Genomic DNA, 15,651 nt, shown 5'->3' with positions numbered 1-15,651 from the left:
AAGATTAATTTCTTAAATTTCTGGAGATGAGAACAGAGTTTTTATAACTCAGTAACCCATTGAACTTCAGTTTTTGGATTATCAGTTTTCAGCCTTGAACAAGACACTGAACATCTCAGATGGTTGGCTTCTTTGTGTGTAAAACAGCATGGTGTGTTTTTCTTTTGTCTATTCGTTTTGCATCAGAGATCTATCAAATCATTTGTAAGAACTGTTCCTTTAATCAGAAGGATCATGTTTTCTCTCCTTTTGTATTGAAGATGGTTTGTTACAGGTCTTTTTAGCATGACCAGTCTTGACTTAATTCTACTTTGGGTTTTTTTTTCCCCCCAGGTGCTAGTCTGTTGTATTTGTCCCTTTGACTACTAAATTCAGTTACTTAAATTTACCTACCATGGTAGGTAGAACCATGGTAGGAGAACTTGAAATAATAGTACGGTATATATCCATATTCATGTACCCTTTATTCCGATTCATCAATTATTAACAGTTACCACATTTGCTTTACTTCTTATACACTTTTTTAAAAAATTTTTTTAACGTTTATTCATTTTTTAAGATACAGAGACAAAGCATGAGCAGGGGCAGGGGCGGAGAGAGAAGGAGACACAGAATCCGAAGCAGGCTTCAGGCTCTGAGCTGTCAGCACAGAGCCCAATGTGGGGCTTGATCTCGCAAACTGTGAGATCATGACCTGAGCCGATGTCGGACGTTTAACCGACTGAGCCACCCAGGCGCCCCAATTTCTTATACGCTTTTAAAGTAATTTATTAATTTATTTTTAGTCTATTTTGAGAGAGGAAGTGAGCAGGGGAGGGACAGAGAGAGAGAATCCCAAGCAGGATTGCACCATGAGTGCAGAACCCAGTGTGGGGCTCAAACTCATGAAATCCAGAGTGGGATGTTTAACCGACTGAGCCACCTACGTGCCTCTAGGTGCCCCTCTTAGACCCCCTTTTTTTTCAGACCATTTTTTTTAAACTAAACTATTTGAAAGTAAGTTATAAGTGTTAGGATACTTCATCCTTTCTTTTTTTTTTTTTTTTTTAAGTTTTCCAATTTTTTTTTTTAGTAATCTCTACACCCAACATATGGCTTGAACTCATGACCCTGAGATCAAGAGTTGCATGCTCTTCCAATGGAGCCAGCCAGGTGCCCCAATACTAAATTCTTAAATTCTTCAGCATTAATCTCCTAAGAACAAGGGCATTCTTTTCCAAAAACAGAATATATCGTCACACTCTCCAAATCTAGTATAATCAAATCGAATATATCACACTCTCCAGATCTAATCTGATACAATACTGTTATCCACTATGTAGTCTGTATTCAGATTTCTTATTTTTCCCAATAATATCCTTTGTAGTTGTTCTCACCTCCACCCCACCTCAACTCAGGATCTAATCAAGGATTATATTAAATTTAGTTTTCCTATGAACTAAATGTCTTTATTAAAGACCCTTTCTGGGAATGTGATAATATATTTAAAAGTAAACTTGATATATAATAATTTAGCGTGGTAATGAAAACCTCTTATAACTGGTACAATGGTATCTATTTTGTATTAAATTTCTGTTTTAATACTAGGTTCTTTTGTGTGGCAGCTCAGAATGATGGATCAAGCCAGATCAGCATTCTCTACCTTGGTAAGATATTTTAAGTTTTATTATTCCTTGTCACCAGTTTGTGAGAATATGAAATATAGAAGAATGGCTCTCACCCAATAAGCGTGAAGTAATATTCAAAGCTATCATAAAGTATTTTTTTATGTTGAAGTGGTGGCTTGGCGATGTAACTCCTCCCACAAAGGGTATCTTCAGTCTTGTGTGGAGTTCACTATGGGAAATCTTGTAAGAAAATACAGGGTATTTCAAGTATGGTAGGAGGGGGACAGCCACATTGATAAGATGAACAAAGAAAGCTGATCAAAATGTATACCTATGTTAGTAGACATATGTAACAGAAACCCTGAATGAAAAGGCTGAATGAGATGAAAAAGGCCAGTGTGTGATCTAGCCCCCATCTACCATTGACAGAACTAGGTATCAGGAAGAATGTTGCTTTGAAAGAGGAACTTCTTTTTCCTTAAGAATATATAGCAAGTCATAGTAATGGTCCACTACTAAGTATAGTACCTAACCAAACTTTTGGTAAATGTTCCTCTTCCCTTTCTTCTCTTTCATGATGCTTTCTTTCTCTCTTTTCTTCAAATCTCAGTTTGGTGGAGAACCATTGTCCTATACCCGGTTTAGTCTGGCTCGGCAAGTAGATGGTGACAACAGTCATGTGGAGATGAAACTAGCTGCAGATGAAGAAGAAAATGTTGACAGTAACATGAGGGATAATGGTGCCAGTGTCACGAAACCAAAAAGGTTTAATGGATTTATCTGCTATGGGACTATCGCTATAATCCTCTTTTTCTTGATTGGTAAGAGTGGCTATTCAAAACTTAAATGTTCCTTGGGAGTGACTCCAGGAAATCTGTTAATTCAGTCAAGCAAACATTTATTTTGTGCCTTTTTATGTGCCATTATGCTAGGCACTAGGAATACAACAACAATGACTAAGATTCTATGCCTGCCTTTGAGTTTGGCCTGGTGGAAGAAGAGAGACACATGAATAATTTCATTGTAATGTGCAAATGTTATACTAGAAATACACACAGGATATCTGTAGCATAGAAGCTTGGCCTAAGGATTTAAAGAAGGCTTCTGGGAAGAAAAGTTACCTATATTTTAAAAAGGTAACTATTTAGGGGCACCTGGCTGGCTCAGTCATTAGAGCATGTGACTCTTGATCTTGGGGCCAAGAGTTCAAGCCCCAGGTTGGGTATAGAGATTACTTAAATAAATAAATAAACTTCAACACAATTAAAAGGCAAGTATTTAAAGTTACTATAAAGTTGACTCTTGAACAACATGGACTTGAACTGTGTGGGTCCACTTATATGCAGATTTTTTAAAATACGTATGTATATATTTAATTTATTTTGAGAGAGAGCGAGAGTGAGTGGGGGGCAGGGCAGAGAGAGGAGAGAGAGAATCCCAAGCAGGCTCTGCACTACCAGCGCAGAGCCAGATGGAGGGCTTGAACCCACGAACCGTGAGATCATGACCTGAGATGAAACCAAGAGTCGGACGCTTGACTGACTGAGCCACCCAGGTGCCCCTCAATAAATATATTGGAAAAGTTTTTGGAGATTTGTGACAATTTGAAAAACTTGCACACCAACTGTGTAGTGCAGAAATACTGAAAAAGATAAGAAAAAGACAGATATTGTAAGAATATGGCACATAACATATATAACATACAAATATGTGTTAATCAACTCTTTATGTTACCATAAGGCTTCTAGTCAACTGTAGGTTATTAGTAATTAACGTTTTTGGAGAGTCAGAAGTTACATGCAGATTTTCTACTGTGTGGGGGTATACACCCCTAACCCCTGCATCGTTCAAGAGTCAACTGTATGATTTATTAGATTGAATGGTTTAAAATATAAAAAAATTGAGATTCATTATTTACTTTCCTACTGCTTACAATTTGATTAAAGCCAGTATTTTCAAGGCTTAGCTGAAAATATTAACAGTTCCTATAGGAATATATTGTCAGTTCTGAAACTTTTTATCCATAGGATTTATGATTGGCTACTTGGGCTATTGTAAACGTGTAGAAGCAAAGTCTGAATGTGAGAGACCAGCAGGAACAGAGTCTCTGGAGGTAGAGGGAACCGAACCTTCAGAAACAGAAGAGTACTTTCCTGAAGCACCTTCTCACTTATTTTGGTCGGACCTCAAAACAATGCTGTCAGAGAAACTGAGTAACACAGAGTTCACCAGCACCATCAGGTAAACTTGAGCTACTTCACAAATTTAATCTCAGTCCCTAACAAATACTGATTATTCACAGCAGTGAAACAAAACAAACATGACAGTCTGGAGGAAAGACTTCTTACAGTAGGGGAGACTTCCCGTGTTTAGCTGGAGGGTAAAGAATTAGTAAAGAATTCAAACTTGTTGGATGGGGAAAAAATTTTTGTGAGGACACTCCATTTTCTTTAAAAAATTCAGAGGTCTTTGATCTTTTTGTCATCTGGTCTTTTAAGCTTATTGCCTGCTGTCAGACTTTCTTTGCTTTGATTTTCATCTCAACCCCTTGCAAGGCACGCTGAGCTTTGCTACCATCAACAAGGGCATCAGTAGCCTTTTTTATTCTTTAGATCAGGACTAACTTGACTGCCCGACTTGATATAGAGACGTATCATGTCTCTAGTATTCGTGATTTCTTCTGGTTCTCATTAATCCATATAGCCTTAGAAGTGTCCTTAAGGTTTCTGTCCTTCGATTTTGAAGACCTTCCTTAGACACATACATAACCCTGTGTAAAGAACGTATTCGTCGTTTACCTATTAGCTGGCTTCCAGTAGTTTCAGTGGTACAATGATTCTCTTAGTCTTAGATGAGGAATTTTGGCATTTTTACTTCATCTAATGAATACTTTTGTATATACCGTATACCAGGCATTATGGATAACGTAAGAGTGTAGTCTACCAAACAAAAATCAAATAACTAATATGATGTATATATATTTACAGTGAGACATAGGAGATCAGAACAAGGAGTAGTTTTGCTTCAAAGGTGAAAATTAAAGCTGTACATCTTGAGTTCACCAACAGTAATACTTTGATTTTGCTTACTCATTTCCCCTAAAATTACCCTAAGCACATATATGTGTTAAGATGGGGCTCTTGATGGAGTACTATACATTGGATTCAGAGGTTGGATAAAGCTGAAGTCATAAATTCCTTTAGACATTGGGCATAGTTTTTTTTCTCCTAAGTTTGTCTCTAGTCAACCTTGAAATTTGGGGTCATAGTTAACTTATCTTAGCTATGATGAATAGTATTGAGTTATTTTAAAACAATTTTCTTGATATTTGAGTTCATTGTTTATTTTAAATTAAATTTTAGTTCATGTAACAGTGACTTTTTTTCCTCTAGGCAGCTGAATGAAAATTCATATTTCCCTCGTGAGGCTGGATCTCAAAAAGATGAAAGCCTTGCCTTTTTCATTGAGAACCGATTCCGTGAGCTTCAACTTAGCAAAGCCTGGCATGATGAACATTTTGTTAAGGTTCAGGTCAAAGGCAGGTATGTTGAAAGATGGTGAACTTATTTTCTAGAAGTAGCTATTTTCAGGTGTGCTAATACAGCAAAGACTTCCAGAATAAATAATGCAAATCAGATGCTAAATGTACTAAAGCCATTTTTTTCCCAAGGCTGTCCTTAGCTTCAGCTTCATTTTAACTTAATCTTTTTTTGCCAGTGCTTCAAACTCAGTGACCATAGTGGGCACGGACAGTGGCATGGTATACCTGGTGGAGAGTCCAGAGGGCTATGTGGCATACAGTAAAGCAGCGACAGTTACTGTAAGTAAGGCGAAACGGTGCATGAGATGGTCTTCCCTGTTGAAGAGCTCAGAAACTCATTGTCGTTACCTTTCTTAGGAATTTTGGTATAAATTTATTTTTTAAAATGTAACTGATCGTGAGATATTCTTATTCTCAGCCATCCTATGCCACAGTGAAAGTAAAATCCTAGGTCTTCTTTCAGGACGGCAAGGCTCTAAGTAATCCTACTGCTCTCTTCCTCTTGCACTCTGCCGGCCACTCCAGCCTCCCCGGTGTTCCTAAACCCCTCAAATGCAGGCATGCTTCCACCTCAAGGCCTTTATAAAACTCCCTTTCCTTCTGCGGGCCCACTCTTCCCCTGACTACCAATATGGCCTGTTCCCTCCTTTTGTGCAAGTGTCTTTTCCAGTGTTACCTCCTTAGGGAAGTCTTCCTTGATTATCTTGTTAAAAATGGCCCTCCTCCAATCACCTCCCTTTATCCGCTTTATTTTTCTTACTGGTACTTACACCCCTGACATTACTCATTTGTTTCCACACTAGAATGAAAGCTACATGCAGGGCTAGAGGTTCGCTTCATTTACTGCTGTGTCATAGAGCCTTGGACAGTGCCTGACAGATGGTGTTTGTTGAGCGAATGTGTGTATCAAGATTCTACTTTACGGGGGCGCCTGGGTGGCTCAGTCGGTTAAGTGGCCGACTTCGGCTCAGGTCATTATCTCACGGTCTGTGAGTTCGAGCCCCGCGTCGGGCTCTGTGCTGACAGCTCAGAGCCTGGAGCCTGTTTCAGATTCTGTGTCTCCCTCTCTCTGACCCTCCCCTGTTCGTGCTGTGTCTCTCCCTGTCTCAAAAATAAATAATAAAAATGTTTAAAAAAAAATTTTTTTTAAATAAAAAAAAAAGATTCCACTTTATGTGGGGACAGATATAATATAAGTAACCATCTTGGCTGGAGTCCAGTATTAGCTTGAATCTTTAATTTAGGCAAATATGGCCAAACTACTGCAGAAATTTAAAAAACAGTTGATAGATCTACCTAGGTTTTTCAGGTGTTAAAAAACAAATGTTAGTATGTCAGGGGTCAATTTATTGGATGCCTTTCAAGCCAGATGAAGTTTTACCTGTGCTATATCACTTTCCCTGACTACCTATAACCTAGGGGTTTGGAGGTGGGTACACTGTTCTGTCAGAAACATTGAAGGTTTTAGTTCACCTGCAAGCTTTCTATATTTAGGTTATTTGGTTGTCAGGATCAGTTTATATAGCTCTATTAATAGTTTAGGAATATTATGAGACAGCTTTTATAAACATCTAAAAATTGATCTATGCAAGACACTTTATTGTGATAGATAGTGTTTAACAATTTTCATACAGATTTCTTATCAGAACTTTCCGTTAAGACCTATTTTTATGTATGTCCTCAATTATCTAGCATTCAAGTGTTAGGAACTTTATGTAATTGGTGCAGCCAGGGCTAGCCTACAGTATTTATATTGGTATATGTCTCTTTGTTTATCATATCCTGTTAGACTTTCTCTCCCCACACAATATTGGAAGCAATGTAAAAGAGATTAAATGTCAAGAGCAATGCAAATTAGATTCAAGGCAGCATGTGATGATGCAAGATGTGACTATAGGAGGCCAGAGTCTTGATTCACTCCTAATAACTGACTAGTTTGACTAGAATTCTTACATCCTTTTAGGCTTTGGCCTCCTTTTATCTCTGTTTTCTCTATTGGGTTTGATCTGTAAAACTATCCTCTCTCAGACTCTACGGCTGTTCTAATACCGTAATGCTCATTAAATCTCATGTTTTTATTCTAGGGTAGACTGGTCCATGTTAATTTTGGCACTAAAAAAGACTTTGAGAATTTAAACTCTCCTGTGAATGGATCTTTAGTGATTGTTAGAGCAGGGAAAATCACTTTTGCTGAAAAGGTGAGTATAAGTTGGTAAATACACTGGTATCATACTATTCTTCCTTTAAGTGGTATCATTGATTATTTTTTTTTCACATTCTGGAAACCATCAGTCTTAAACTCTCATACCTAATAATATACTTGAATTTATTTATATTTACTTATTTTTTAATGTTTATTTAATTTTGAGAGAAAGAGAGACAGAGCTCAAGCAGGGAGGAGCAGAGAGAGAGAGAGGGAGACACAGAATCAGAAGCCGGCTCCAGGCTCTAAGCTGTCAGCACAGAGCCCAGTGCGGGGCTCGAACTCACGGACTAGGAGATTATGACCTGAGCCGAAGTGGGACGCTTAACTTACTGAGCCACCTAGGCACCCCTAAACTTGAATTTATTAAAGTATTCAACAACTCAAATAAGTTCTAATTATCTAAACTGTAGGATACTTCCAGAACTATGGCATAGCCACTTGGAGTATTCTGTAGTCATTGTCTTTCGGTGACAATGAGGTAATCAGAAATGCTTCAGTGAAAGCAGTTTAAATTTAAAATAACAATATTCTGTTGTTACATAGAATTGCTAAATCATTGTTAAATTAAGGTGCTTTGTTAAGTTCTATATAACCAAATTTTATGTATATATGGAATATATATATATAACTATGTTTTTTGAAAAAGAAAATTGAAAGTCAAACCTACGTAATAAGGGCCTAGAATGGAACATACTAAAAGACAGTGGTTGTGTTAGATGGGTTTTTATTATTTCTCTTATCTTTGAAACTCTCTTAATGAGTTAGTTAAGGGAAGTATTTTTTCTCAACATGTAAGCTATTTGCAACATTTGGGAGTTTCAGTGCAGTCCTCTGTAACCTTTTGTCTTAGCATAAAGCCCAACACTGTTCTTCTAACTTTGTGATTACATCTTCACTTTTGACCTTTACATGTTTTTCTTTAGGTTGCAAATGCTGAAAGCTTCAATGCAATTGGTGTCTTGATATACATGGACCAGGCTAAATTTCCCATTACTAATGCAGAGATTCCATTCTTTGGACATGTGAGTTCTTATTTCTTACGTAAATGAGTTTTTGGGTTCTACAAATTGTTGCTGGATTCCATCTGCATTAGTAGAAGTGTAACATGCCTTCCTTATTAAATACTCTTTTTTTTTTTTTTTTTTTTTTTTTCTGGGAGGGTCTTAGCAGTAACAAGAAAATGGATTATGGGACTTTGAGACCTAGTTATTATTGCTAACATTACCTTTTCAATAGTGTCTTGAATTGAGGTTTGGCATATGCCGTTGCCATATAAAAACAAGAGTCACATATTTTAGAGCCACTCAGACCTTCATGGTTTGAGTTGCTAAACTAAATTTAGGCTATACCCTCATACTGAGTCTGAATCTTGTAAGGATTTCTTGAATAAATGTCTGACAGAGCACATTACTTTTTTGTTTAACTAGGCCCATCTGGGAACAGGTGACCCATATACACCTGGATTCCCTTCTTTCAATCATACTCAGTTTCCACCATCACAGTCATCAGGATTGCCAAATATACCTGTCCAAACAATCTCCAGAGCCACTGCAGAAAAGTTGTTTGGGTAAGTTCTTACTTGAAAATTGTCTTTTTTGAAAACTGGTTTTATGAGTAGAAAGGAATAATAATCTCCTTAAGTTAATTTGATAACATTTTATTATTTTTTTTTTTTAAAGTTATTTTGTTGGGTGCCTGGGTGGCTCAGTCAGTTGAGCATCCGACTTCAGCTCAGGTTATGATCTCCGGGTCTGTGAGTTGGAGCCCTGCGTTGGGCTCTGTGCTGACAGCTCAGAGCCTGGAGCCTGCTTCCGATTCTGTGTCTCCCCCTCTCTCTGCCCCTCCACCACTCATACTCTGTCTGTCTCTCTCAAAAACTAAATAAACATTAAAAAAAAAAAAAAGGTTACTTTGTTTTTGAGAGAGAGAGTGCGCATGAGCAGGGGAGGGGCAGAGAGAGAGAGGGAGAGATAGAGAATCCCAAGCAGGCTCCACCCTGTCAGCACAAAACATGACGTAGGGTTTGAACTTACAAACCATGAGATCATAACCTGAGCCAAAATCAAGAGTCAGACGCTGAAAAGTCGCCTCAATTTGATAGCATTTTAGATAATTGGCTGTAGTTTTCCATATTTGGCATCTCGTGGGGTGGATAGCTCTTACGCTGGTGTAGATAAACATGAAGTTTTTCCTCCATAAAGTGATATTAATAATTAGACATTGGATTTACAAACTCTGCAAGTCCTTGTTCAATTTACCCAGTGAATTCCTTGTGTACTATTCCTGGCATAGCTTCTCCTTGAGGACTTCCTGAGGTAAAGCACTTTGTTGCCCTTGGCAACCTATTCAGTTATTGGAAAAGAGCTGTTAGAATTCATGTTGAACTGAAATCTTATTCCCTGTAATACCGATTAGTTCTAGATTTTCTTCTTAGCAACAACAGTTCAAGTTTTCTTGTCTATAATGGAATATCTTCAGTTCTCATGACAGTTTCCAGATGCTTTACAGTCATGATTAGTCCTGGATATCCTCCCTAATGTATTAGTATCTGTCTTTAAAAATAGAACCCCGTCTGATTAGAGTACATGTCATTAGTTTTTATCTTGATCTAGACATACTTCCCACCTGGTATTGGTATAGAATGTAGATCTGGTCTCAGACACTTAGATTTTCTGTGTGATGTAGAACAAGTTTCTCTAACCCCACTGATCATGTTTCTTTCACTTAATTGGATAGCTAAAATATAATCTACTTAGCAGGGTGACTGATTTCAAATGAAGAGCATTTACATGTAAGGACACATGTGTAACACCATGTGACTATTAACCATGCTATCTACGAGCATTTTTTTTAAAATTTATTTACTTATTTAGAGTAGTGCTCATGCGCGGGGAGGGGCAGAGAGAGAGAGAGAGAGAGAGAGAGAGAGAGAGAGAGAGAGAATCCCAGGTGGGCTCCATGCTATTAGCGTAGAGGCCGACATAGGGCTCCATCCCACAAACAATAAGATGACCTGAGCAGAGATCAAGAGTCGGACGCTTAATCGACTGAGCCACCCAGGCATCTCATAAAGCATTTTAAAAATGGTGATTTTTTATTGACTTATACCAAACTTCAAATCAGATCATTCTTACCTCCACCTACAGGTCTTCCCTAACCTGTGAAGCCAGCTCCCTTCCCTGTCTTATCCTTGTGTAGTGTGGGGTAATCATGTTTTGACATTTATGTAAATAGAGCAGTCATTGTTTGGGTAACATGAGGAATTAGACAGGGGAAGATACGTAACTATCAGCAGCATGAAAATATTCTTTTATAATTATGATAAGAATGTATAGGGGCGCCTGGGTGGCTCAGTCAGTTAAGTTCCGGCTTCAGCTCAGGTTATGATCTCGCGGTTCGTGAGCTCGAGCCCCACATCGGGCTCTGTGCTGACAGCTCAGAGCCTGGAGCCTGCTTCGGATTCTGCATCTCCTCCTCTCTCTCTGCCCCTCCCCTGCTCATGCTCTGTCTCTATCTCTCAAGAATAAATTAAAAAAAAAAAAAAAAAGAATGTATACTAGTTAGTGTAGAGAGTCAGGAAACATGGGAATATACTCACGGGTTTTTATGTCAGAACTTCATTCTGAGTCCATCTTGGTATCTACTTCACATGTAAATGATAGCTGTGTCTCTGGCAGAAAGGCACATTTCAGATGAGGATAGGTACAGAAATTTTTTTAAAACATTGTTTAAACCAGGAGATAGATAACTGATGATTTTCAGATGATTGCCTACAGATTGGAGTAAGACACAAATGGTTAGCCACCAGGGAGTAAATTTTGTATATGTTTTCTTTATATGTCCTCTTAGCCTAAAACTTCACTGGAGAGTAAGGAAGATTGATTCTGTAAACCTGAGGGAAGCCATAATAATCAGAACTCTAATGTCTGTTTTCTACTTCTAGAAATATGGAAGGAGACTGTCCTTCTGCTTGGGAAACAGACTCCTCCTGTAGGCTGGAAACCTCACGGAACTGGAATGTGAAGCTCACTGTGAACAACGTGCTGAAAGAGATAAGAATTTTTAACGTGTTTGGAGTTATTAAAGGTTTTGAAGAACCTGGTAAAGACCCTTGGTTTTTTGTTTTGTTTTTTTTCTTTTGTTTGTTAGTTTGTTTCTGTTTTCCTAGTTCATAAGAATGTGGCCAGAAGAGAGAGTGCAGGAAGGCTGGCTTTGGCTTGGTTTTGTGGAGTGCTCTGGCCTGTCCTACAGTGAACTGTTTAGGTGTCAGTTTTATTGGGAGGTAATAAGGCCCTAGGAAATTAATTTGTCAAAAATTGACCACTGTGACTAGAGAATCTCTTTCAAGTTATTGAATATGTCATCAGTAAGCAAACTACTTCTTAAGGGGGCAGATAAACACTTTGCAGGATATACAGTCTCTGTTGCAACTACGTATTTAACTCTGACTAGCTGACTATGCTGACGCTGACGTTGTAGCATGAAAACAGCTGTAACCAATACATAATGAATGGGCATGTGGGCTGTGGTTTATTGATTGGTCCTTGAAATATGCAGTCTATCTATTTAAGTAGAATCTAATAGTCACGTAATTTAGTAAGGAAAGCCCTTGGACTTTGGTTGCTTATTAACCAATTAAGTAGAAGTAGTCAATACAATCTATCTAAGTAGAATCTAAGAGTCATGTCATTTAGTAAGGAAAGCCCTTGGACTTGGTCGCTGATTAAACAATTAAGTAGTACAAATTAGTAGTCGATAAGTAAACTTAACTGGTAGTGTGGAAAAGAGTAATACTAACAAGGAAAAAGAGATTAGTATTGTCATGTAAATTTTTAATTCCTAGAGTCCTAAGTCAGCTATGAAGAAAGGTTCTCTTATCCTTAATGCATATATTGCATTTTTATCCTTCTTACAAACATGCTGATTCTAGAGTTTAAAGCTCAGTATTAAAAACAGTTTAAAAGCTGATTGTGTAATTTATCTTTTTTTTTTTCAAAGATCGCTATGTTGTAGTAGGGGCTCAGAGGGATGCCTGGGGTCCTGGAGCTGCAAAGTCTAGCGTAGGCACAGCTCTCCTCTTGGAACTTGCACGGATACTCTCTGATATGGTCTTAAAAGGTAGAGTACAAATTGTGAGGACCCTTGAATATCTATTTGCTATATATAGTTCTAAATACTATATGCTTTCTCACTTTGGCCCATATTATTGTGGTTCACTTGTGCTGGACTCTGAGTTTGAGTACAAAAGCAGATCATCTTTTGTTGGATCTGCCTTTGACTTTGAAACAGCTTTCCATGCAGTGTCTTTGCACTGGGAATCAACTTCGATGAGACACCCAAAAAGTGTTGTACTGGACCCTAGCTCTTAGTCTGACATATTCAGAATGACATGGCTAATCTAGCGTGGTCCCTAAGAAATCTATTTTATTTTATTTTATTTTTTAATTTTTTTTTTTCAACGTTTATTTATTTTTGGGACAGAGAGAGACAGAGCATGAACGGGGCAGAGAGAGAGGGAGACACAGAATCGGAAACAGGCTCCAGGCTCTGAGCCATCAGCCCAGAGCCTGACGTGGGGCTCGAACTCACGGACCGCGAGATTGTGACCTGGCTGAAGTCGGACGCTTAACCGACTGCGCCACCCAGGCACCCCAAGAAATCTATTTTAAAGCAAGCAGTGGCAGACCTCTGTACTAAGTTTCTATAATTTTGGTATAAAATTATAATATGTAACTTGATGTGTTATGTTTATAGACATAATACTGGATATGTTTTTATATATTTATAATATATAAACACTTTCAAGCCTTTCTCCCTTGGTATTTGCCACTCCTCTACACACACCCACACACACATACAAACCCCTATCACATTCTTGAATCCTTGGGCCATGGGTAAGTTGCAGTGCTTATTAACTTTTGTGGAAAAGTACATAATACAGAAAAATGCATACCCAGGAAAAGGGGAGGTTTGGAGGGGAGCTGTCATTAATGTAATTTCTCTGTAAACTTTTTCATAACTTAAATTTGTAAGTATTTACTCTGTTTGGTAACAATTGTAAAGTAACCCTATGTTTTCAGTGACTGACTTCTATGCAGATTCTTTTCAGAGAAGAGACACATTGTAGTTACACTGCGATTTCAAGTATCTCTTGGTGCAGAATTTTAGGGGGCTCAAAGAATGGAGTTGAAACAAAAGTGACTTCCTGTAAAAACTGGTTTCTACTATGTGTTTGAAATCTTATTTGCAAATGTTCTCTTCTTCTTTTTTTGTAGATTACCTTTAAAATTTATTCTTATTTTTTTTTGTTCTTTCACCTGGGGCCTCAAAAGGGAAAGAAATATTTTTGAATCTGCTGTCTTGAGTTAGAAATTTCTGATTTCATCTGAAGTCAGTTGCCTACCTATAACCTTGCCCAAGATAAAATTAACTTTTTTGCTATCTTTTAGGTGGCTTTAAACCCAGCAGAAGCATTGTCTTTGCCAGCTGGAGTGCTGGAGACTTCGGAGCTGTTGGTGCCACTGAATGGCTAGAGGTATTATTTGTATAACACTCATACCCAGAATGGGCACCTGAACTTGCCCTTGGCTTCATTTGTCCTCCAGAAACCAGACTTTTAGATTTGATTACAGTTGATCCTGAACAAGACAGGTTTGAACTGTGCAGGTCCACTTATAGTGGATTTTTTTTTTTTTTAATAAATGCAGACTAGTCCTTTAAAAAAGTATAGTAATGGCCCTCTAAATGCATTTTCTCGGGCGCCTGGGTGGCGCAGTCGGTTAAGCGTCCGACTTCAACCAGGTCACGATCTCGCGGTCTGTGAGTTCGAGCCCCGCGTCGGGCTCTGGGCTGATGGCTCAGAGCCTGGAGCCTGTTTCCGATTCTGTGTGTCCCTCTCTCTCTGCCCCTCCCCCGTTCATGCTCTGTCTCTCTCTGTCCCAAAAATAAATAAAAAACGTTGAAAAAAAAATAAAATAAATGCATTTTCTCTTATGATTTTTTTAACATTTTCTTTTCTCTAGGTTACTTTATTGTAAGTACAATATGTAATACATATACAAAATATGTGTTATCTATTTATGTTATTGGTAAGGCTTATGGTCAACAATAAGCTATTAGTAGGACAGTTTTCAGGAGTTCAGAAGTTACATGTGGATTTTCAAGTGCATAGTGGAGGTGGTCATCATCCCTAACCTCCCACGTTAGGGAAGTCAACTGTATATCATTTTTGCCTTTGTATATTTAGTGTTAATAGACTCTAAATTTAAAAAGAAGTCCCTAATAATAGCTACTCTATGTGACAGGTTAATACATATTAGTCCATTTAGTATTTTTCCATCTCTTCTAGGGATACCTTTCCTCCTTGCATTTAAAGGCTTTCACTTACATTAATCTGGACAAAGCTGTTCTTGGTAAGTATCCTTTTCATCAGCTGTTAATGAATTCAGATAAACTACTTACAAAACAGAAGAAAGCTGGGGCAAGTGAGTGGCTCAGTTGATTAAGCGTCCAACTTTTGATTTCGGCTCAGGTCATGATCTCATGGTTTCTGAGTTTAAGCCCCAAGTCAGGCTCCACACTGGCTGTGCAGAGCCTGCTTGAGATTGTCTCTCCCTCTGCCCTTCTGCTGCTTGTGAGCTTGCGCTCTCTCTGTCTCAAAGAAAAAAATAAAACTCCAAGAAACAAACCAGAAGAAAGCTTTCTTTTTTTTTTTAAATGTTTATTTATTTTTGAGACAGAGACAGAGCATGGATGGGGAGGGTTAGAGAGAGGGAGACACAGAATTTGAAGCAGGCTCCAGGCTGTCAGCACAGAGCCCAACGCGGGGCTCGAACTCGAGGACCGTGAGATCATGACCTGAGCCGAAGTCAGATGCTCAACCGACTGAGCCACCCAGGTGCCCCCAGGAGAAGGCTTTCTAAAGCAATACTTGTCTTTTTTTTTTTTTTTTTTTTTTTTTTTTTTACAATTCACATTGTCCATTCCCTGATCAAAAGACTAACTTTGCTTTCTCTTAGTAGTCCATTAAATTATAAAATAGGTGCAGACTGCCTTGTCTAATGCAGTCATTCTCATTGTGGTCCTCAATCAGCGGCATTAAGATCACCTGGGAACTGTTAGCAGTGTAAAATTTCAGGCCCTACCCAGACTTTTCCACTTAGAAACTGGAACATAAATCCAGCAGGCTATGGTTTAACAAGCACTCCAGGTGATTGCGATAAACTAAAGTCTGAGAACCACTAGTCTGAACTATATTTTAGACCAGAAGGAACTCAACTGTACAATATAGAGTGATG

At 38.3% G+C, this 15,651-nt stretch overlaps 1 protein-coding gene across 2 annotated transcripts in view; it reads left to right on the top strand.

Annotated features, from left to right (window-relative positions):
* Positions 1-15,651, top strand: part of TFRC (transferrin receptor) — a 52,885-nt gene that overhangs the window by 27,845 nt on the left and 9,389 nt on the right. For both annotated transcript variants that reach the window (XM_027061099.2, XM_027061098.2), the window contains 12 exons: positions 1,588-1,646; positions 2,218-2,428; positions 3,635-3,848; positions 5,000-5,149; positions 5,325-5,427; positions 7,233-7,346; positions 8,278-8,376; positions 8,782-8,921; positions 11,298-11,455; positions 12,353-12,472; positions 13,804-13,889; positions 14,703-14,766. In XM_027061099.2, the coding sequence (XP_026916900.1) occupies positions 1,611-1,646; positions 2,218-2,428; positions 3,635-3,848; positions 5,000-5,149; positions 5,325-5,427; positions 7,233-7,346; positions 8,278-8,376; positions 8,782-8,921; positions 11,298-11,455; positions 12,353-12,472; positions 13,804-13,889; positions 14,703-14,766 (1,495 nt within the window). In that variant the 5' untranslated portion in view covers positions 1,588-1,610. The remainder of the gene's footprint in view (positions 1-1,587; positions 1,647-2,217; positions 2,429-3,634; positions 3,849-4,999; positions 5,150-5,324; positions 5,428-7,232; positions 7,347-8,277; positions 8,377-8,781; positions 8,922-11,297; positions 11,456-12,352; positions 12,473-13,803; positions 13,890-14,702; positions 14,767-15,651) is intronic.

The sequence above is a fragment of the Acinonyx jubatus genome, chromosome C2, assembly GCF_027475565.1.
Source record: "Acinonyx jubatus isolate Ajub_Pintada_27869175 chromosome C2, VMU_Ajub_asm_v1.0, whole genome shotgun sequence".
Taxonomy (NCBI): domain Eukaryota; kingdom Metazoa; phylum Chordata; class Mammalia; order Carnivora; family Felidae; genus Acinonyx; species Acinonyx jubatus.
Note: the sequence above shows the minus strand (reverse complement) of the source record. Positions and strands in the feature narration are given on the sequence as shown.